General features: G+C 40.0%; 2 protein-coding genes across 2 annotated transcripts in view; both read right to left on the bottom strand.

The window, feature by feature from the left end:
* Positions 1 to 231: 231 nt before the first annotated feature.
* Positions 232 to 16,017, bottom strand: espl1 (extra spindle pole bodies like 1, separase). Its single transcript, XM_063474984.1, has 31 exons — positions 15,937 to 16,017; positions 15,435 to 15,773; positions 14,624 to 15,376; positions 14,427 to 14,528; positions 13,674 to 13,785; positions 13,169 to 13,296; positions 12,749 to 12,942; positions 12,369 to 12,611; positions 12,056 to 12,200; positions 11,400 to 11,559; positions 11,135 to 11,274; positions 10,274 to 10,408; positions 10,073 to 10,186; positions 9,772 to 9,946; positions 9,501 to 9,638; positions 9,255 to 9,411; positions 8,963 to 9,072; positions 7,594 to 8,738; positions 7,097 to 7,499; positions 6,714 to 6,845; positions 6,179 to 6,392; positions 5,898 to 6,091; positions 5,577 to 5,704; positions 4,911 to 5,033; positions 4,577 to 4,726; positions 4,311 to 4,478; positions 4,053 to 4,157; positions 3,739 to 3,854; positions 3,572 to 3,655; positions 2,655 to 2,819; positions 232 to 433 (listed from the first exon to the last, which is right to left on the bottom strand). Exons 1-31 carry the CDS (start codon positions 16,015 to 16,017, stop codon positions 232 to 234), a joined length of 6,555 nt encoding a protein of 2,184 aa, XP_063331054.1.
* Positions 16,018 to 17,290: 1,273 nt separating this feature from the next.
* Positions 17,291 to 22,341, bottom strand: part of pfkmb (phosphofructokinase, muscle b) — a 9,246-nt gene continuing 4,195 nt past the window's right edge. Inside the window, exons 6-24 of the mRNA XM_063473076.1 lie at positions 22,306 to 22,341; positions 21,922 to 22,087; positions 21,789 to 21,833; positions 21,264 to 21,372; positions 21,077 to 21,172; positions 20,901 to 20,993; positions 20,686 to 20,811; positions 20,427 to 20,491; positions 20,267 to 20,330; positions 19,996 to 20,142; positions 19,781 to 19,851; positions 19,580 to 19,667; positions 18,676 to 18,828; positions 18,411 to 18,575; positions 18,250 to 18,311; positions 18,053 to 18,164; positions 17,853 to 17,952; positions 17,641 to 17,746; positions 17,291 to 17,512 (exon numbers count right to left, since the gene is read on the bottom strand). The exon at positions 22,306 to 22,341 is cut by the window's right edge and continues 154 nt beyond it. Of these exons, the coding sequence (XP_063329146.1) occupies positions 17,371 to 17,512; positions 17,641 to 17,746; positions 17,853 to 17,952; positions 18,053 to 18,164; positions 18,250 to 18,311; positions 18,411 to 18,575; positions 18,676 to 18,828; positions 19,580 to 19,667; positions 19,781 to 19,851; positions 19,996 to 20,142; positions 20,267 to 20,330; positions 20,427 to 20,491; positions 20,686 to 20,811; positions 20,901 to 20,993; positions 21,077 to 21,172; positions 21,264 to 21,372; positions 21,789 to 21,833; positions 21,922 to 22,087; positions 22,306 to 22,341 (1,946 nt within the window). The 3' untranslated portion in view covers positions 17,291 to 17,370. The remainder of the gene's footprint in view (positions 17,513 to 17,640; positions 17,747 to 17,852; positions 17,953 to 18,052; positions 18,165 to 18,249; positions 18,312 to 18,410; positions 18,576 to 18,675; positions 18,829 to 19,579; positions 19,668 to 19,780; positions 19,852 to 19,995; positions 20,143 to 20,266; positions 20,331 to 20,426; positions 20,492 to 20,685; positions 20,812 to 20,900; positions 20,994 to 21,076; positions 21,173 to 21,263; positions 21,373 to 21,788; positions 21,834 to 21,921; positions 22,088 to 22,305) is intronic.

Raw genomic sequence — 22,341 nt, 5'->3', positions numbered from 1 at the left:
TTTGTATGAAAAAACATTTATTATATTTTAAAAAGGAGTTCATTCTATACATTAATGATGAATTTAAAAAAACAATAAAAATCCTAAGTTATTTAAAACATATCGACACAAAAAAAAAAATTCAAAACAATGGTTATATAACATTATAAAAATAATGTTATACTCAAAATGCATAAAAAAAAAAACCCACCAAAAAAAAAAAAAAAAAAAGGATTTAACCTCAGCGGCTCCCTATGATAAGTGCACTGGCAGGCCGTATACCACGGGCGCAGCGCCTATCAGATATTTCAAGTGAGTGGCCTGCCGAGACGACCCCATGAAGTCGAGGAGCGGTGCCCCGGAGCCAGCAGAAAACCACGACTCTAACAAGGCCTTGGTGAAGCGATCAATATCCCGATCTGTGACATCCCAGAGATTTCCCAAGATGAATGGGCTAAAACAAGCAAACAAAAAAAAATCAAAAGGATTTTGACCATAAGACATGTTACAAACTAGATACTCTACAGGGTGGGCCCGTTCTATGGATACACCGTAATAAAATGGGAATGGTTGGTGATATTAAAGTCCTGTTTGTGGCACATTAGTATATGTGAGGGGGCAAACTCCTCAAGATGGGTGGTGACCATGGTGGCCATTTAGAAGTCGGCCATCTTGGATACAACTTTTGCTTTTTTTTTTCCCCCCCCAATAGGAAGAGGGCCATGTGACACATCAAACTTATTGGTAATGTCACAAGAAAAACAATGGTGTGCTTGGTTTCAACGTAACTTTATTCTTTCATGAGTTATTTACAAGTTTCTCTTTGTTCACAGCCATTGACATGTCGAAGAGGTTAACACGTGAGGAGCGGATCAAAATTGTGTTGATATCTGGTGAACGCAGTAACTGGGTCATTGCAGCAGATTTCAATGCAAGACACCCTACGAGACCACCCATCTCCCATGCTACAGTTAGCAAACTGCTTGCAGTTTCGTGAAACTGGTTCAGTGTTGGATTTGCCAAAATGTGGACGCAAGAAAACTGTCACTAATGAAGAAACATCAGTGGCTGTCCTAGCTTCATTCAGCAAGAGCCCACAGCGTAGCACTCGCCGCATGTCACTGGAGAGTGGCATTAGTCGAACATCCCTTCGGGATATTAGCTACTCACAAATGGCAGCCTTACAAACTCCAGCTACTGCAGCATCTCAACGAGGATGACCCAGATCGGCGCACAGAATTTGCAGAATGGGCGAAACAAAAATTGGAACAGGACCCTCAGTTCACGCAGAAGATTTTGTTCAGTGATGAGGCAAACTTTTATGTGAATGGTGAAGTTAACAAACAAAACCACCGCTATTGGTCTGACACTAACCCACATTGGATGGATCCCTCCAAGACTGTTGGAACAACAAAAGTGATGGTTTGGTGTGGTATATGGGGTACAACGATAGTGGGTCCATTCTTCATCAATGGAAACCTCAAGGCCACTGGATATTTGAAATTGCTACATGATGATGTGTTTCCCTCTTTATGCACTGAAGCTGGCACGTTCCCTGAGTTTTTCCAGCAAGATGGTGCATCACCACATTATGGGTGCCAGGTCCGAGCATTCCTAGATGAACAGTTTCCTGGAAAGTGGATTGGTCGTCGTGGGCCAGTTGAATGGCCCCCAAGGTCTCCCGATCTGACCCCCTTAGACTTTTATCTTTGGGGTCATCTGAAGGCAATTGTCTATGGTGTGAAGATACGAGATGTGCAGCACCTGAAACTACGGATACTGGATGCCTGTGCTGGCATTTCTCCTGCGGTGTTGCTATCAGTGTGTGAAGAGTGGGATAAGAGGGTTGGATTGACAATCCAACACAATAGGCAGCACATTGAACACATTTTATAAGTGGTCAGAAACTTGTAAATAACTCATGAAAGAATAAAGTTACGTTGAAACCAAGCACACCATTGTTTTTCTTGTGACATTACCAATTAGTTTGATGTGTCACATGGCCCTCTTCCTATTGGGGGGGAAAAAAAAAAGAAGCAAAAGTTGTATCCAAGATGGCCGACTTCTAAATGGCCACCATGGTCACCACCCATCTTGAGGAGTTTGCCCCCTCACATATACTAATGTGCCACAAACAGGACTTTAATATCACCAACCATTCCCATGTTATTACGGTGTATCCATATAAATGGCCCACCCTGTACATAAGAGTCCCAAATATTCCTTCTGTTAACAACAGTTTGTTTCAAAAAATTGTATTTAAATCTGCAACAGCAGTATTAAAAAAAGAAAGAGAAAAAAAGAGAAAAAAAAAAGAAAAAAAAGAAAAGAAAAAAAAAGGAGAGAAAGAACAATCACACTCCATGTTATTTATCAAGAATTATATGCAGCAGGATTGCGACCTTTTAAACAAACTTTCAGTAAGTACATTTTCAGATTTTTACTTTTTATTATTTATGTTTATTTTTCGTTATTTAAATTTTTGTTTTTAGGTTGTAATCATAAGTGCTTTGTTTGTAGTGCACAAGTTAAAAATAAATGCATACAATGAAAATGTTTCACATCAGCTATTATAACTGCTTCAGCCATCAAAAGGAAATGCTGTGCATTTCATATGATCACGTTATCCAGTTTTCATTCAGCTGCACATGAAAGAAAATGCAAAGATATCTTACCAGCCTGCTATGATGTAATTTAGCACAATGCCATTTCCTTCCTGCTGTCCCCGGACAGCCAGGGCTCCGCTGCTGCAGCCAAACAGCAGAGATGCTGCCCTCAGCGGCCGTTTGAGAACAGCCTGGCTGTCCAGGAACCGGGCTCCTGCTCCATGGCCCACATAACTAAAATCATGGAGAGATAGATTAAAAAAAGTGAAACTCACAAAACGAACAGAAAAAAAAAAAAATAGAAATACAAGGTAAAAAAAAGATGGATGGAAATCTGATGACAGAACTGAATGTTAAGAAAAACAAGCCCTAATTATGTAAAATAGAATGACTATTATATGTTTGACAAAGAGAAAGTTTTATTTTTGATTAAGAAATCAGTCCCAGTGTGAACCATCTACAGTAAAGCTCAGGGTCACCATCCAGACACCCTTACTTATCTCCAGAAGGCCCTCAAAGTAGCACATTAAGCTTTGGGTCTTTTTGTACACATCTCTACAAGCTATGCACACATGGATTTGGACTCGTTCTTTGTCTGGGTAACTCAGACACAGGCAGACTTGTCCTCAAGCTACTCCAACAAGACCGTGGCTGAATTATTTTTACTAATAGATAAACTCTCACCCCAACCTCTTTCCCTTAAGCCCTGACAGGTACACCAATAGCATGATGCTGCCAAGATGAGAGTATTACCCAAGTGATGAAGTCCATCACAGTGCTTAGTGGTCTGCTTACAGAGTTAATTTTTACAATTATGTATATATATGTAGTTCATTCAGGTTGCCATTATTGGTTTTGATGTGTTTTTAAGGGAGACCTTTTTTTTTTTTTTAAATTTTAAAGTGAATCTTGAAGAGAGAAAAATGTTCAAACAATAAAGGGGTTTGAATCTATAGTTAATTTTTACTTGAAAAACTGAAACTCACATGTAGACGTCTTTTGTAGCAACAGCTTCTTCTAGTCGGCCCAAGTCAGGTGCAACTCCACACACTCCTTCCCAGTCTGGTTTACTTTAATGAGAATAGAAAACTGAACTGATGAAAAACATTTATGCATGGACTTGTGCTCAATTACTGATATGTTTAGGTCTCACCTGCAAAACCAGTCTTTGAAACGCTCCTGGGAGTTTCCTAAATTGTCATCAGGATCGAGCACATAAAACACTTTCTTTGCATCCACACCACGCCTCAAAATAGACTCGGAGTCAGTCTAAAAGAATGATTGAAATAATGATAACATTGCGACTATTGAAATCAACTATTTCATTAGCAATACAGACACTTTGCATTAATCCTTCACAGCATGGGAATGTCTTTATTAGCACTGGAGTTAATGAGAGGTGTGAATGTTAAACGCCTTAACATACATGTATGAGTCCTACCTGACAGTTATAGAGCTTAATCATACCTCTTTTTGAATGCTCAGTCCAAGCAGCGAGTGCAGAGAAGGCATCCGACTTACAGAGCTAGACTTTAAGACGGGAATGCTCTCCCACGGCAACTTCTGAAGGTACTGCAGCAAAAAGCACAAAAGCTGATAAGCAGCAAATACTTTGTCTTCTCACAAGTGATACATTGCAGTGATGCTTTTCAACTCGTAGTGACACACATGCCTGCATTAGCTATAAAAGTGAATTCAGTATTTCACAGAGATGATGAAACCAACCTTGTCAAGGATTAGAACCACATGATTTCGGGGCTCATCCCTCTGTAAGAGCTGGGACACAGCAGTGTGAAGAAGCTGATCACACTCAGTGTCCCACTGTGGAGAAACTCCAAGAGCGAATCTTTTCAAATCGTCTTCAGATAGCACAGGAGATGCAGAAAGCAGAACCTAAGACAAGTCAGAGGCATTAGTGGTCAGAATAATCGATTAGAACCTGATGTTAAAGATCCATGGAAATGAAACAAAAACAAACAAAAAAACACCACCTTCAACATCTCTTCTTCCACTGGCACTCCCCTTGCAGATAATGCCTTGTAAAGGTGTTGGGTCTGTTTGGAAAGCTCAGCATCCAGTGAAAGGGGTAGAAGGAAGGTTCTCCAGCATCCAAGCAACCTCTCCATGTCCTTCAAGAGTTGCTGAAGGTGAGATAGCAAAATGTTTCCACTTTAAAAGAACGCTCTAAAACAGCAATTCACATTGCTCATAGAAATTTTGTTTCCATGACACTTTTTGGTCTAAATGACTGTTTAACAAAATCAAAGTACGTGAATAATGCAGGCACTATGACGTCCAGCAATGTCATTCATCTGTAATACTTACTTCAACTCGAGAGTCGAGAGCCCTGCGGCCCTCCCACCACTTGGCTTTCTCAGACACACAGCTCACAACCTTCTGCTCGACCAGAATACTATCCATCTCCTGGACTAACTGGCTAATGGGATGCTGCACAACAGAAAGTCAAAGTTAGTCATTATCTGTTAAAAATATGATTTAGAGGTCTTATAAACAAAGCTGGACAAAGCACTGGGGCTGCTGCTGTTGAGTATCACAACTGAGGCATGAAGTCACAGAACCAAACAAAGTATTTAAATTCAGGCGTCAGATTATGACAGTAATAAAATTCCCTTACTTGATTGTTTCTAGATTCCAGCTCCCTAGTAGATGCACCTATGCTATGAATTTGAAAATCCTAGGTGACTTCTTTCTTAAGCTATTGCATTCACAAGATTTTCAGAAAACTTGACCTCTGACGTTGTTGAGATTCAAAGTTGTCTGAGATTTTTAATAGATACACTTATGGTATAAAAATCCTACGTCTCCTTGTTCATGTTATCGTGTTCACAAAGTTGGGTGTTAATACCCCATCAGTCTTTTTATGGCTGAGAGGTAAAAACTATGTTAGTTTACATTTTCATTTTGCATAAATTGTAAATGTATTTGCTTTAAAGGAAGAAAATAGATCAACAGTCTGCTGAAAACCTTCACCTTTTGTTTAGATGTGTCAATATAAACTGTGACAGGAGCAGAACTTTTCTCCAGACGTGTCAGCATGATGCTGTTGCCCATTTCTCCTGGTTTGACTCCCATTACAGACATCACACATGCAGTCACTCCTAAAACAAAGTATAGACAGAGAAACTGTCAAATGATGTTACTTAGGTCACATTGATAATGCAAATTCTGCTTTTACTTAGCTTAGCCTTTCAAATGCTAAAGATTCTGACATAGTTGGGCTATGGATGCTAAAATAGAAGACGCTCACTGCTGTCAGGGTAGCAAGAGAAATCAAAGAAAGTATTATTCTACCTGAAGGAAGGTGCTGGATTTGTTGGATAAACTCTTGGCCGTGGGTCTCTGGAAAAGTCGAGGGGTCAGCTGTTGGGAATGAAAAGATGTTCTCCATCTGAGTCAGCCTCTGTTCACACACAGTCTGAGTGAGCTCATTTAGACTCAGAGTATGCATCTTGTCCTCCAGCTCACTGGAAGCCTTTTTCAGCTTTCTATTACAATAGAAATGACGGGTGTCAGAAAATAGAATGTCATGAGTGGAAAATCATAAATTGACACTTCATATTACAGGTGCTTACTTGAGACAACTGGCTATATGCCTGATTGTGCGATGCCGACTTGTGATGCCCACAGAATGGCTATGTAGCATTGCTGTGGTTATGGAGTTTTGCTGTCCAGTGGTCAAGGCCAAAAGAGCACACAGGGTCGGATAAATAGTGGGAGGGGGGAAGTGCTGAAGAGTCAACCACGCTGAACGGAGCAATGACTGAACATCCTCCAAAGTGAGATTGTCTGAAAAAAGATGTTATGGATGAAACTTAATTAGGAACTCCACATCTAATATATTACTTCCATGTTTATTTTTCTATTATTGCGGCCCTTCTTTGACACTATGGATCAGATAATTACATTTTAAAACTTAAAAACCGTGTTAACATACAAATCTGGTTTACAGTTGAGGTATCATAGCCCTTGTTTTACTTTATAAAGCAACCCTTCCTTTATAGTGCTTGAACTCATTTTACATTATTTTCCTTTTGCTGGCACACAATCATAAGATACAAGTATAAATCCAGTCCATTATTAATACTGCATCATCTGATTTTGGCTCACCTGGCCTGCTGTCTGCATGAGAGAGGTGGATTTGTGCATTCTCTCTCAGATGACCTCTGCTTCTGAGAACAAACAGCTCATCTCTCTCCAGATCACCGCACATATCCCTCCGGAGCACCTCAAAATCCACGTCTAGAGAAACAGTCAAGATATTCTGTTAGAGACTATAGTGACCACTATTGATATTTGTATTTGCTTGCGGATATTTGTTCAAGTAAATGTTGTGAAAACTAGAACTACGCACTTTGCTGACAAGAGAGTTAGGGAGAAACTTCTCTGATCTGAATTCACTAATGTAATTTAAAAACAAAACAGCAATACATGTGAATGACTGACATGTAGATTTTTTTTTTTATGTTCCAAAATGTGCACAAAATACATACTGTTATCTTTACTTGAAGCTGAATTGTCCTCAGCATCTGATGTCCTAAGTTGTTCAATGCTCATGTCCAGAGCTTCTGGAGTTTCCTCATCAATGGTCCTCATTGTGTCTGGTTCCTCCAAAGCATCTGCAGCAGCTGCGGAAACTTGTTTTCTGGTTCTTCTTGTTGAACCAGGCCGACAGACCAATGTCTCGTCCTCAGAAGAAGCAGCACGAGGAACCACGGTGCTTTTTTTCCCTCTAACCTGCCTCTTGGGGGGAACCTTCTCTGCAGGTGCATCTGGGGTTGTTTTGGTATTGTGGCCAGCTCTCCTAGCAGTTGTTCGTGTCTTAGAGGCTTCAGCTTTTACTTTGGGCTCTACCTGCGCATTAGCCTCTGAGTCGCTTTCATCACTAAATTCCACCTATAATTAAAATTTAAAGACCCTTTTCTTATTTTTGCATAAAATTGGAGTGCACATCATGAAATAATAAAACCTCACATCATTAGATGCTTACCTTGAAACGGGATTTCTTTGTTCGTTTAGGAGCAGCAGGCACAGGCTGAGCTTTGCCTTGAACTGGAGACAACTCTTCATACACATGAAACTGTAGCTTAGGAGCAGTCCTTGATGGTTTCTGCACTGAAGCAGGGCATCTTACCTTCTGTACAGGAGTAAGGGCCAAAGTAGGTACCGCTGTGTTGAAGTCATAAGAGCTGAGCTCTTTAACAAAAGGATAAGACTTTACAGTTACTGGTGTGATAGGAACCTGACTCTTTTCTTTGGTTGAGGAGCTTGTGACTCGAATCTTAGGTTTGACAGACCTGGTCTTCTTTGCCTCCTTTTTTGGATCAGCAGTAACTGAGTTTTTAATGACGTCTTTAGATTTTTTCAGTACAGCTGCAGGAGGATCAGTTTTCTGTTCTGATTTCAGGTCTTTGCCCTCTTTCGGCATATTCCAAGTCCAAGCTTTTGAGAAGAGCTCCTCAGGAGTGCATTCGTTTTTGGCAGCCAAGCTTATCAAGGATGCAATGGCTTTGGCTGTCATTAGGCCTGCTCTCACAGGCCTTAGCATTGGAGAAGGTGTAGACTCAACAAAAGCTAACCCAGCTTCCAGTATTTTCCATATAGCACAGACCTTGGTAAGGCTCGGATCTACCCCAGACAAAGCCATGTGCAGATAAACACGGCCAACTATATCCTGCATTAGGGAGGGTTTAGAAATATGCTTGCCAGTATCGTACAGAGGGAAGAGTTTAGCCAATTTTACTCCAAGTTTGGCAGTAACAGTCTTAGAGCGGGATAATGTTGCCCATTGAAGTTTGGAGCTGACACTGGTGTCATTCGGATCCAGCTGAAGAAGCAGATCAGCTTGTGCAGCTGCCCAGCGAGCAGTGGCACGACCTAGACAGGGTTCGGAGCAGCAAGGGCACTGACATTCAGGTTCATGGGTCAGTGACGACAGCCAGCGGTGAGGCAGGGCTTTGAGAGGTGGAGAGCTGGACAGATCCTTCACTATAGGCTCTTTGGAGGTCCACCTGGTGCTCAAGATGTCCTTGAGATCATCCTCTATGGTTGGAAGAGGAGACTGAGGTCTCTGGACAGGACGACCTTTCCTTGGCTTGATTTTCACTTCAGCCCTCTGCACCTGATCAGAAAAATCTTTGGGGAAAAAAAAAAGAAAAAAGTTACAAAACAAAACAACAACCTTGCAACATATTTTATAATTTCACGTGGCCTCTGGTAAGTCCAGTCTCATTGTCTATTGTGACTCAATAACATGAAAAGCAACATTTCAGTTGTGATCATATCATTACCTTTTATTGGAAGTCAACACTATTAAACTAACATCTGGCCCCATGTGATGGAGCTATACATTTACAGACCTGTGGAGCGCTCCAGAAGGTTTCTGACGATGTCCAAATCAGTTCTACTTTCATCTTTTTCTCCTTGCATCAGCTCCAACTCTGCTTTCATCACCAGCAACTCGGAACATCTACAAAACAAACAAACAAAATAAAACACTGTTAACAGGAATTCATAATTTACTGTGCTCAGTGTAAAAAAAACAAGCCACAATAAAAATGTCACTTCGATACATTAACATCACCAATGTAGACAAGCATATAGACAAATATCTCATAAAAACTGCATTTTAACTCACTACCATGTACATACTGGCTGAGTGTTTGAAGTTTTATGGCCAGTTTCAAGGCTTCTAGACACTGTAGTCTGGCGTCATTAATGGCCCCGCAGTTGCTCCTCACAGACACCATCTTCTTAGAACAGTTTAGCAGTTCTGCAAGCAGCTGCCACTTAAGTGCCAGGTTATCTCCTGCTCATAGGGGATAAGAAGGGAATAGGAAGACAGTTACAAGACGCAAAACAAGCACCAATGACTTTCAGAATGAGGGACAAACATACCCTGGTTGATGAAAGCCACGTTTGTGCTACTGTTGCTGCTGGAGGTAGTCCCATAGAGGCCCTTTCCCACCAAAGTGACCAGAAGGCTGCAAAGAAGCTTTAGGCTCTCGTACAGGGCACCATCTGAAGTACTTATACCTAAGAGATACATACACACAGCTCCTTACCTGATTATACTATAGGTGAAAACTTCTTCGCCATATTCTAACAATGCAAAATTAAAAACACACAAGGCCATCTAGCTCAAGAAAGAGTTGCAAGTGCTTCTAACCTTGTTCCATTATAAGATTTTTCTGAACTTGTGGAAGCAGAGCTGCATCTATGCTCAAAAAAGAAGCGCATGTTTGCAGAGTCCGTGCACGCAGCAAGTACCAGCTTTTTGACTGTTTCTGCTGCTTCTTTAGTTCCTTCAGCACTTCAATAAGGCAGCGAAGTCCACAGTCAATCTGAAATGGGAGCAAACACAAGAAGGGCAATTAAAAAACAAAACCCCGGCAACAATGATAACTTGCAAGAATAATATGTTTTAGGAAAATCAAAATCAGTGGATTAATGTGAAGAATGCTACATACCTGCCCATTGTTGTAATGACACTGAGCTTTCACCAGGATTGCCAGTAAAGACAAGGATGAAGATCCCTCTGCTGTGTTACTTGGGAGAACTGATTCCACTTGGTCTAGCTGTGTCTAAAAACAATATGGTGCATTTGGATATTGCCTCTTATTAAACGAAAGCATATAAAGTAAGAAAGGTTACTAAACGGCATGCATTACCTGCGCCAGTTCTGTGGAGCCCAAATCAAGAAGAATACTGGCTGAATGAATGAGCGAGCTGGCACAGGCCTCGTTATCAGCCAGTTTTCTTGAGAAGTCCGTCAAAATCTGGAGAGCCTTCAAAGCCTGGAGAGGCTAAACAACAGAAAACAAAACAGTTACAAGAAATCTCTCTGGTCATACACTTATTCTGGTAAAGTTTGAGATCATAACTATTTAACATAATTATTATTTAACACACAAAAAGATTCAATCATGTCTTCTTCTTCTTTTTTTTTTTTTTTTAAGTGGATGGAATTGGTGTTTAGATAACTTGCTGGAAACAAAAACTTCAATTTTAATGAAAAACTGGATTAACGGCCCAACATGGTCAGTGAATACTCTTGCAACACACCAAACATACCATTACTTGCAGTGCAGCTTCAAATAAAAAAACAAAACAAAAACATGTTCAACCAATAAATTTTTCATTGGTTTGGTTTTACTGTATCCAAATCCAGCTTTAAAAGATTCAGCAATTCATTAAAATGATCTCAATGACAAACTTAAAATTTACATTTCATGGTTATATAGGAGCTCAGAATCTATTTGTACAAAACAAAAGAAACAAAACAAAAAAACCACCAAAGTTAAATGCATATAGAGATTTTTTTTTTTTCTTTTAAATGCGGTTTAATAAAATTTGACTGGTAGATATACGTCATACTTGTATCCAAGTGACAATACAGTTGATTCTGATAAACGTTAAAGTGCCAAAGAGTGTTTGAAAGTGGTTACCAAGTGGCAAAATGTGCTTCTAGAATGACTGATATTAGCAAAACGGAGCATAAAGAAAACATTTTACACATCCTGTGCTGTTACCTTTCCCATGAGTCTGAACAGTGATGCAGTCACACCAATGGAGCGACACGTCTCTTTTGGCTCCCTGACAGAAGGCAGGGTTTCACTCTGAAAAATAGTGGTCCAAACATCCAAAGCGCTTTCCAACGGCTGACACAACTCTGAAGACAAAAAAAAAAAAAAAGAAAAAAAAAAAAAGAGGACTGTAAATATCACACAAACATATCCAGTAACAAACAATAATCAGTTTAGATTTGACTGATGGGGGAAAAAAAAGTTTTCTTACTGTGCTCTGCAGTCAGGTTGAAATGCAGCCCTTCATAAACTGGAATACTGTCCTGTGTTTTCTGCTTGTCTTCATAATCAAAATCATTGTTTCCTATGGAATTGGTCACACACTGTGTCTGCTCACGCAGCTCTTTCCTTTTTCTGTCACTATCAATGGCCTGGTTAAAAAAAGAAAAAAGAAACAATCAACAATTAATCCAAAAACAAACAAATAAGAAGTATCAAACTAACACCAGAAACATTATATAAAACGAGGAGGCAAGCTAATATGGCTGCTGTCCTTCTCCAAAGAGCCAATCGACTGCTGAACTGGGAAACAGCTTAGCCACTTATGTTCGTGAAACATATCATGAAACTGTGCACGTGCACATGCAGAGTATAAAGCTTTTGAAAAGTATTTCGGGACAAAGTCATCAGACTTTGATGTCTGGTCTTTACTGGACTCAACTGCTGATTCCATACACAGTTCCCTTAAAATTAAAATATATGACTCTCTTCCCATTCATTTGGATAGGGACCTCTAAATAACCTCTCATGGCTGCCACTATGCAAACTGGACTTTACACTTTCAGTTTTACTCCTTCTCACACCTTTGTGCAAACAAACAACAGCAATCCACAAAAACAAGCAGATGATTGATGACACAGCGCTCACCTCCTGAAGGTTCTTCTCCAGAGTGCAGATGTAAAGCCATAGCAAAGCATGGGCTTTGTCATCCTTCAGTTTGTCTGCATTCTCTGGAGTCTCTGGTTCTTCATCAAGAAGGCGTAGAGCTTCGTGAATAAAATCCACTGCTGAGCTGTATACACAAATAATATAACATAATGAGCACAGAGAAAACATCTACTTTCCATAGGTGGAGAGATGGTGATAACCCAAGTAGACAGTTTGGTGGTACACTAAAGAATGTGTTTTGTCTCTCAAGGACCAGAGTTCATTAGAACTGGTGCAAAAAAAAAGTTCTTACCAGTCAGTCTGTTCACTGAAATCCTGGAAGCACACAACTTTGGCCATTTCACAGAGGTAAACAGCCCGCAGATGTATATGGGAACTCTCCTCGTGACAGATATCCAACAGATCACACAGAGTGTTGTACCGTTCCTGGGCTGTATCTCCTGGCATCTCCTTGTAGGCACTAAGCTCTTCCTCCAAAAGGCGCAGCATTACATTCTCATCAGGTACATCAGGACCAAAACCGTCACGCAACGTCCTGCTCAATAAATGGCCAACACAAAACAAGCATTTATCTTTTTTTTAAATCAATATTCTACTCATTTAATATTGTTAGAAAAGACAAATCTAAGACAAGCATACAATAAAAGTCACTTCATAAGTCCTTGTTTGTACCTGAGCCTAATGTCTTCTTCAGAATTACACGCTGCATCAGTCTTTGTTTTCACCCACAGCGATACAGGTTCAGTCATGTGAGCAGTGATTTTGTCCCCCAAAGCCTTCAGCCACAGGATCACCCAGTCCAGAGCTCGATCATACTGCCCAGTCCGCCGTGAAGTTTGCACAGCCAACATGAAGGGCCGGCTCAACTGATCACAAACCGTAAAAACAGACTTTTTAAAGAAAGTACTCTAAATATTTAGCAAATATAATACATTTCCCATACGTTATGTTGGTTTCATGACTGTTCATAAACCAACTGCTGCAGTCTGCATACCAATGTTAGTCATAAACCCCCAAATTTCCCCCTAGCTGTGCCTCACTACAAAATATGACCAGAGATATAAGATTACACAATCATTAAAGAACACTTACCCTATCCACAGAGAGAGAGGCAGGGCAATTTTTGCACAGATCCCTGCAGAGGATTTCAACTAGGATAAAGGCTTTGTCATAGAGACGTCTGTTGTACAACCCACAAGCCAAGTTGCTCACAGCAATTACTAGAAGACACATGAACACAAAATGACGACAACAACAACAACAAAAAAAGTCACAAAAACCCTGATCAAATAAACTGAACTATTTACCTTATGGTATTTCTTGGTAGTCATAGTATTTCTATAGTAAATTTGATATAATTAAGTTACATATCCAATGTTTTGTTCCCCAGCCCAAATATTTCTTATTTGAGCTAGAGACAAAAGGAAGTCAACAAAACTTTCATGTAATTATATTCTTTAAAAGCAGTTTTGTTACCTGACGTTTCATTTATGCGCATCAGGAAAAATCCTTCTATCTAAAGTATGGTATAATTTAAGGAACCCTTTCGTATAATTTCATTTCAAGTGAACTGAAAACATTAATAACAGAAAATCACCTGCTTTGATGACAAGGTTTTCACTAGACAGTTTATGCAGTTCTGTCATCATCAGTCCAGCTGTGGCTTGGCAGTAGAGCAGCACTCTTTCCAGTGTGTCACTGTCCTCCAGCTAAGTACAACAAATCACAACCAACAGTTAAACCAAGTACAATCAGAACTGAAAAAACACACAGAAATATATGATTTTTCAGTTTTGCCAACGCCATCATCATCTACAGAAACACTTTTGACCGTATGTGCACAACTCAAACAGTAATAAACCAGAGCAATTCTATTATCTATAACAGTGGTTAACAAGCGGTTTTCTCTTTTTGAATTCATTTACCAAATGGTTTTAAAAAAATAAGCTATAAAGCAAAAACTTTCCAAGTTCAGTTTAAGAGAAAATTAAAAAAAAAGAAAGATCAAAATCATTCTATATTTTTCCCTGGTCATCCATGCCCCTCCTGCAGTGGCTCTAATCCCCACTAATCCCCACTGTTAGTGAACCACAGCTCTAACTGCATACTGGTATAAGCATTGGCAGACAAAGTACTTTTTTTTTTTTCCTCTTTCTTCTTTGCTAAATTAAAAACCAAAATCAACAACAACAGAAAGAACAACAGTAAAAGAAGAAGAGCAAAAGAAAGTTATTAACAGCACAATGTAATTACAAGAGAAAATATCTAGTTGGGTCTTAGTTTTGTTACTTTCCTTGAAAAAACATAATCAAAACAATATTATGTTGTCACTCTATCCATCCCTACTTACCTCAGATGCAAGCATGCTCTCATAGGCAAACTCAAAGCCTTTGTAAATACTGAAGCAAAGCGACTTCTGTAGTCTGCTGCACTGGGCCTGGCATGACAAGTTCTGAAAAAATAAATGTAAAAAAAGCACTTATAATCAGGAAAAAGTCTGTTCTTCCAAACTTCAACCTATTTTGACTCGTCAGTGGCAATGCTAACCTTGTTTAGTATCCTCATTACGCACTCTTGGTGTTCCTCAAAAAAAGAAAACAAAGCCAGTAGCACCAGTCCACTTAAACCCTTGTCATACCCACTGTCGACAGCCCACACAACAAAGCTGCACCCTTCCAGAAGAGCATGACCTTCTCTGTCACCCAGGTTACCAGAGACTGATCTCACGGCCCTAGCACACTCTGTTAAAGCCTGGCGAGCCGCATCACCTACTTTCACTGTTGAATGAATCATTACTCCCCATTTGGCAAGCACCACTGCTGTACACTGACAGCTAAGAAAGTCTGAGGCCTTTCTCTCAATTTCATTCAGGAAGGAGGAGGCCAGCCTGTGGTGGCCGGCCTTACACAGCACCTTAACTATAATCAGCACCATTTCAGAAAGCACGTAAAAACGTGATGCTGCACGCTGCTTTGAGCCATCCCCGTCAGAGTCTTGATCACCAGTCCAACATGTGTTAAAAAGTGTGTTCATTTCCTGAAGAAGAATGGAGGTATCCTCCTTTGTCATCACTCCACAGCTACTCTCAAATTCAGTGACGATATCTTCAGTGTATACGACAGCTTTAGGCAGAGATGGAGTTGCATTTTCAGTGTCCAAAAGCAAAAGAAAGCTCAAAGCCTGCATCTGGCAGCGCAGTTTGTCTTGAGGATTCAAGATTTTCTTGTCTTTGGCAGCAGATAGTCCGTTCCACAGCACGGAAAAACAGCTCCTCACAAGAACACAGTAGTCTTCTTCATCCTACAGAAAATACAAATTTTGTTAAAGTATTAATTTTTCAACTCAATGTCGGACATACTTCACAAGATACTCTTGTAGAGAAAGCAACGCATACCTGTTGGGCTTTAGAAAGACGACTGTAAAGTAGTCCAGCTATGTGGCTGCACAGAGTGTGAACTTCTATGCTGCTTAGCTTTTTGACAATATGGAAAACAATCTTTTCCATGTATAAGGGGTTGCTCTGAGGCACAAGTGCTGCAAAGATGTCATAGCCATGAAGAGAAAGCTCCATCAGCTTCACCAACTGACCGATGTGCTCCAAGTCAAGGCCTCCAACTCCAAGTTGATGGTTACAAGCTCTGATGATCCGGTCACACAGTGTGCGACCCTGAAGCCCGGGCTTACCCTTTACATAATTCTGCAAAATAAAGACCATACATAAATAAATCCAGCTTTCAAATCGAGAACGTAGAGAAAATTAATAATGGATTAATATAGGTACATTAACAGCTTGCGTCAGACTAGCAATTTAACGTGAATTCTAAAGTTAATAGTATTCTTCTTAATAAACTGGTCCCAACCTCGAGTTCGTGGAATAAAAGTTCCGTTTCTCTCACGGAAGCAGTCCGCTTGATGTATTCGTCCACCTTTAAACACTTCATGACGACAGCTGTGGAAAACACGTTAGCCAAGAGTAAATAAAAGATAACTTAAACTTCAACACAGTGGCTAGCCTAGTTAGCGTTAGCAACAACGTCGATACACTAAGACGCTATAACAGACTTTTAACCGAGAACAGTTACTGCGACTTACTTGAAGGTCGACGTCTTTAAAAATGTTTTTTGTGTGTACGGTAGATAAACAGGTTTTTAGCTGCCCGTAATAAGCAACATTTCCACAATAGTGTAATGTTGTTTTTAATAGTGTACGTTAAAAAAATTACTATCAATGTCCGCCGCTTTCCTCTCACAGCATTTACTCCCCCGCTCACTGTTTTTAAAAGATCGTTGAAGACCAATCCGACAAGACATCCGTTTTAGCCGGAAACAGAATGAATTATGGGTACCGTAGTTTTATTGAGTCTCACTGCATATAAATCGTACATTAGCCGGAAAAATGCAGAAATCACACTGAGAACTCATTGTCAAAATCTTAAATTAAGAAAAATATTATAAGCAGTAATTAAACTTTATGCTTGTTAATAATTATACATGTCCATTGTCGTATTATATATTATATTGAGGAACACATGTTTGTAAACTATTAAATAGCGTCATGGGGGTGTAAAGAGTATTTCATCCTACTCCTTACTAGACATTTAAATTGTGTGGCATCTGGAGTTATTCATGGTGACTTAATTTTGTTTTGATTTTTACTTTGTTTTCCGTTGCTCTTTTATTTATATTTACATGTTTCAAATGAAACAGTCAATCACAATCTATTTTCAGCCCATATAAATCAAAGATAGCTCATTAGTCCATTTATATTTTAAAGGTATTAGTGCCATGTTGTACTTAATTATCATAATTATTAATAATAATAATGCACAGTGACAATGGTATTTCAGAGCACATTTTGAGTCTAAAATGTGGTTAAAAGGGTAGAAGAAATCTGATGTAATATTGGACAGCTATATTTCAATCTAAAGTTTATATAAAATACAGCTTTTCAGTTATCTGTAACTGTTTCCCTTTATATGAGATAAAGGGAAACAGTTACAGATAACTGAAAAGCTGTATTTTATATAAACTTTAGATTGAAATATAGTGACAGGTATTATATTTGGGTGCATAAAATAGACAAAAAAACCTTTTTTGCACAGCAGCAGCAGTGAGATAAGCAATGAAGGGAAGTGATCACCCTTGGGATTTGGTGAAGGAGTCCACTGTGAGACAATTTTTTAAAATTAATATCTTTATTTATATTGCACTCTCCTTAAACATGGTTTACAAAGTGCTTTCAAAGAAGACAGTCAGGTTATGTGCCCATGCCTTATAAATAATCCCACAGCTGAACTACTGATTAACTAAGCCTCTCTTCTTGATGACATGCTCCATTGCAGTCTTTTCAGAGGTGTCCAGGCTGACCTTGTACTTGGCCAGGATTTTCAAGATGGGCCTCAGCCTTAGCCACCACTGCGTCTTTGGAATACGATGACTGCAGAGGGAAATCAATGAAATAAAGAGATCAAATTCACAAGTAAATATGTAAAACATTCTTTCTGAAGTTGCATTTAGTTATTTCAGCGCACTAGAGAGCAGAAAAGAATAGAAATGCGGTCTCACTCAAAGTCAGTCTGTTCTGCCAGTTCTGCCAGAGGCTGAAAAACCAAAGCTCTCTTCCTCATGCCCAACACGCAGGCTGAATCCTGAGAGTTGGCGAAGATGCGACCTTGAGGTTTAAGGTTTAAACAGCACAAGTGGCATTAGCACAGGGAACATTGATGGTCAGCAAGTCAATACAACATTTTGCTTTCTGAGGTATACTGAAATCTCACCATGTCTGTAGCATTCCTTCAGCTTGTCAGTCAACCACAGGACAGACTTCATCCCCATCTTTGTGCCAAAATTCCTGTCAAAAGGACTGGGGGTTCCACCCTGATAACATACAGGTTTCCTTTAATGCATAATATTGAGCTGGGTGTCAAATAATGATCTTGGAAACAAAAAACAAGAAGATCTTCATTAAGCAGCGTACCTGCTGCATATGCCCAAGGACGTTCTTCCTGCAGTCAAACACGCCCTTACCCTCCTCTGAGTACAGGTTGAAGACAAAGTCAGTGGTGTAGTTTGCATTGCACTTCTCATTTCTAAAACAAAAGTAGAATAACAGTTAAGATATGACTGCCAATGGTGAACCCTATAAATGTAATAATGTTGATAATTCCCTCAAACCTCAGAATGAGTCCTCTCTTCACTGTAGTCTTCATCTTCTCCACCAGATGTTCCACATTTAGCTACAAATTAATTTTTTTTTTTTGAAGTCAAGAATCAGAAACCTGTGTTTAAAAATATCCACATATCCATCAGGGATTCTCATAATGAGACAGACAAACCTCTAAGTCATGAATGTTGAAAGGCTCTTCATAAATGTAGGCTGCATCAGCTCCACCTGCTAAACCAGCCATGGTCGCCAGATAGCCGCAGTAGCCTCCCATAGTCTCTATAATGAATACTCTTCTCTTGGTTCCAGCAGCAGATTGCTTGATCCTGTCGCACGTCTACAAATGCAGACACATGAGAAGAGAACAATGTACTGCATAGGACTTTGATGCTTTTTTGTTTTGTTGTGCTTAAGAGTGTGCCAAATAAGAGCTTTACCATAGTTATGGTGTTGAGGGCAGTGTCAGCACCAATGCTGAAGTCGGATCCAGGAACATTGTTGGACACAGTAGCGGGAACAGCAACGAGTGGGATACACAGCTCCTCATATTTCTCTCTAGCTTGCACCAACTGCAGACCTCCCAAAAATGCCTATGAGGAGAAAACAGTAAAAGAAAGAGTGTCTGTCGCTCTTGTTTGTGTGCTCTCAATGTGGCAGGAAGATATTGAAACAGAGTAGACTGGTTTCATCCACACAGAAACTCACCTCCACATTTGTTGTGGGTAATTGGCACTGACCGAGGGCTGGTTTTGTGTGTGTGTGTGTGTGTATGTGTGTGTGTGTGCGCGCACGTGTGTGTGCGTGCGTGTGTGTGTGGGTTCTAAGAGGACAGTGGCCAAAACCTGTGAAAGTTAAAAATAGAGAGGGTAGCTGACCTATGGCACAGCTGGCCCTAGCTTTGGACTTTGTGTTTTGTCATTCTCCAAGTGGGAATTGGACGCTCCCTCATGGGTGCAAATGTAAACACATGTTAAATACATTATTACTGTGTTAAAGAGATGCGAAATGCTGCATCAAATACATTGTTTGTTTGTTTTCCTGGATGTACTGGTTTGTGTATTAATATTTTTAAATTATAAAAGAAATCAACTTAAGCTTACTCTGATACAATGCATTAAATGGCAACATATATGCTAATACTGTACATGGCCCCTTTTAAATAAAACTACTTAATTAATAATAATAATAATAATAATAATAATAATAATAATAATAATGATAATAATAATAATAATAATAATACCTGCATTTACTCTTTATCCCTGCTCAAACCTAAAATATATAGGTTATGGTGTGAATACTGATCTACCTGTAGCATTATCACAGTCTAATGCTGCTCACCTCAAAGCCTCCGATAATGATCACAGCATGAATGTTGAACTTAGTGATGCTCAGACTGATCTCCTCCATGAACTCCTGAGGCAGGGATCTTCAGAACAGAAGAAAGCCACATGATAATAGATTATATCTCCCTAAGATAAAAGTTAAGGAGATGTAAGACTTGTAACACGCACTCTCATTACTGCACTTGTCACCTCTCACCTCTTTGTGCCCAGGAAGGAGCCCCCCTTTCCAGTCCATCCTGCCACTCCAGACCAGCCAATGGGCTCAATCTGTGGAGTCACAGAGCATGTGCTCTATCATATGTCATGGCTGTGCACAGTTATGGTAAACAGCTGTTTAAATGCTTAAACAGTAAACGGTCCCTGGTCTGGCTTATTTATTTAATTATTATTTTTTGCATGCAATTAGATTACCATTCCATGGGCCAAGCCATCGAAGCCATCATGCACAGCCAGCATCTGGTGGCCCTGGAGGAGTCCAGTTCTGACAGCTGAACGGACTGCAGCATTCATTCCAGAACACGGAGCTCCCACATTCAGTATGGCGATGTTGATATTACTCTGGCAAAGAAATATTTACAGAGATATTTGATTTTTATTAAAAAATATTTACAGAGAGATATCGCTTTTCAATGAGGCTAAATGACTGAAAGACAATTTATTTGGTAGCACAGCAGTTTCAAACCTTTGCCTCTGGGGGGCGGACATGAGCCAGCATCTTGTAAGTGTTCCAGTTGTTCTCAAAACTCCTGTTGACAGAAATTAGAACAAAAAAATATAGACATTGAAAAATTATTGCAGCAGATAAGCATTTCGTATTAGCAACACAAAAGTGCATGTCTCACTTTCCCCTGAGCTTCACCGCGTCATCATACCGCCCCTCAGCCATGGCTGTTGTGACATCTTTAGTCTGATATAGGTGAAGGTGGAAGAAAAAAAAAGTAAATAAAAAAAAATCCAGGTCAGATATTCTAAAATATCAAACCCAAGGCCAATTATAGCTTGCCTACAGTATCTCATACACTTTATATATTCCATATTGGATACTTAGAAGATCCCGTGTGTCGAAATCTGACTTTTTGTGTGCTTACGATCTTAACTCACCACTTGCACACACTCCATGAGCGGAAGTCTGACAGCCATGTTTCCCGACAAGCTGACCACACAAGCAGGAGTCTCTGGTGTGGCCTCCAGTAGAGCCATAACTGATTCCACTCCCATTCTGCTTGCCTGAAACACATTTTTTTTTACACAGTTAACTTTATAAAGAAAACAATACCAGCCGGTGAGTCATTGTGAAGATCTTACTGAGGCATTACCAGGATTCTATCAAAGGCAGAGGGAGTCCCTCCTCTCTGCACGTGGCCCAAGATGGTGGTGCGGGTGTCAAAACCTAGTTTCTTTGATACCAGCTGCACAGACAGATGATTTATGAGCAGTCTTTCTAACTATAGTTGAGCTTAGCGTGGTATTCTGGAGTACTGCCAATACTGACCTGTTTGACATGGTCACAGGTGATTGGTTTACCTTGGCGGTCCATCGCTCCCTCTGCAACAATGATAATATTCAAGCGGGAGCCACGGCCTCTTTGCTAAGAGGGACAGAGTAAAACACAGTATCGCAATTCACTTTTCATGTATGGACTGTAATGAAGCCAAAGTGAACATGAATGTGAAATCCACCTCTGTTAGTCTTCTGCACAGATGCTCCTCCCATCCATCATCTGGGGGCATCTCTGGGATGAACACCCAGTCAGCACCACAGGCTAGAGATGTCACCAAAGCCAGGTAACTGGAAACCAAACAAACAAAACCAAGTAATATTTTTTCTAAAACTGAAATATCTAACGCTAATATTGGACATATATTAAAATGAGATTTTTGTTGTAAAACTAATTCCTAGAATAATGATAATAACAAACACGATAAAGCAATGTGACCAAGTAAACATAGGATAAAAAAAAAAAAAAAACATTGTCCGCAATTTTAGAGATGATATCAAGAATTTATGAATTCTTTTTAAAGAAACTGGGATGACATAAATTGAACACACATATATCACACACAGTTCATCACCTCCATTTTCATCTATTTTGGTGTCAGTGCCATATTCTGTGGTTCCACAGAGATAATGTAATTACAGCTTTGTGACCACTGAACTGACACTTGCACTGACGGGCACAAAACACTCACACAAGCTGTACTTACCCACAGTGCCTGCCCATTACCTCCAGGATGAAGGTCCTCTGGTGACTGCACAATAACAGATTTTTGGTCAGGAGTTCTGAAATCAGTTGTCTCCTTTGTTCACATTTAAAAATGCAAATGCCTCTGGGCATACCTCTGTGCGGTGGTGGTGATGGCATCCACGATCTCTATGATGCGATGCAGGGCAGAATCAGTGCCAATTGTCATGTCAGTTCCACAGAAGTCATTGTCAATGGAGCCCACCATGCCAACAATATTAAGGTGGGAAGCGGACTTGGCCTCATTTGCCGTGATCTTACCTGAGGACCAAAATGACAAAACACTTGACAAATAGGCTAACAGCAGTAAAATGCACCACGCCACGTTCCATAACTAGCCCTGTGATTGGCTGGTGACCCGGTATTGGCGCCAGGTGTAGACGACCCTGAACTGGATAAGTAGTTTAGAAAATGATGGATGTTTCATAACAACATGAGTTTATTGTGTCGCTAATAAAAGTGAATTCTGTGTTTCTCACCGGCTTTAACAAGGTCTGCCAGCAGCTCGCTCCACT

The sequence above is a fragment of the Pelmatolapia mariae genome, linkage group LG5, assembly GCF_036321145.2.
Source record: "Pelmatolapia mariae isolate MD_Pm_ZW linkage group LG5, Pm_UMD_F_2, whole genome shotgun sequence".
NCBI classification, from domain to species: domain Eukaryota; kingdom Metazoa; phylum Chordata; class Actinopteri; order Cichliformes; family Cichlidae; genus Pelmatolapia; species Pelmatolapia mariae.
Note: the sequence above shows the minus strand (reverse complement) of the source record. Positions and strands in the feature narration are given on the sequence as shown.

Excerpts from the sequence above, each read along its gene's own strand:
- espl1 (XM_063474984.1), bottom strand. The coding sequence starts at position 16,017 with ATGAAGTGTTTAAAGGTGGACGAATACATCAAGCGGACTGCTTCCGTG. Across the intron at positions 15,774-15,936 it reads TTTTATTCCACGAACTCGAG|AATTATGTAAAGGGTAAGCC; the intron begins GTTGGGACCAGT and ends TTTATTTTGCAG. Across the intron at positions 13,297-13,673 it reads AAACCTTGTCATCAAAGCAG|TAATTGCTGTGAGCAACTTG; the intron begins GTGATTTTCTGT and ends TGTGTCTTCTAG.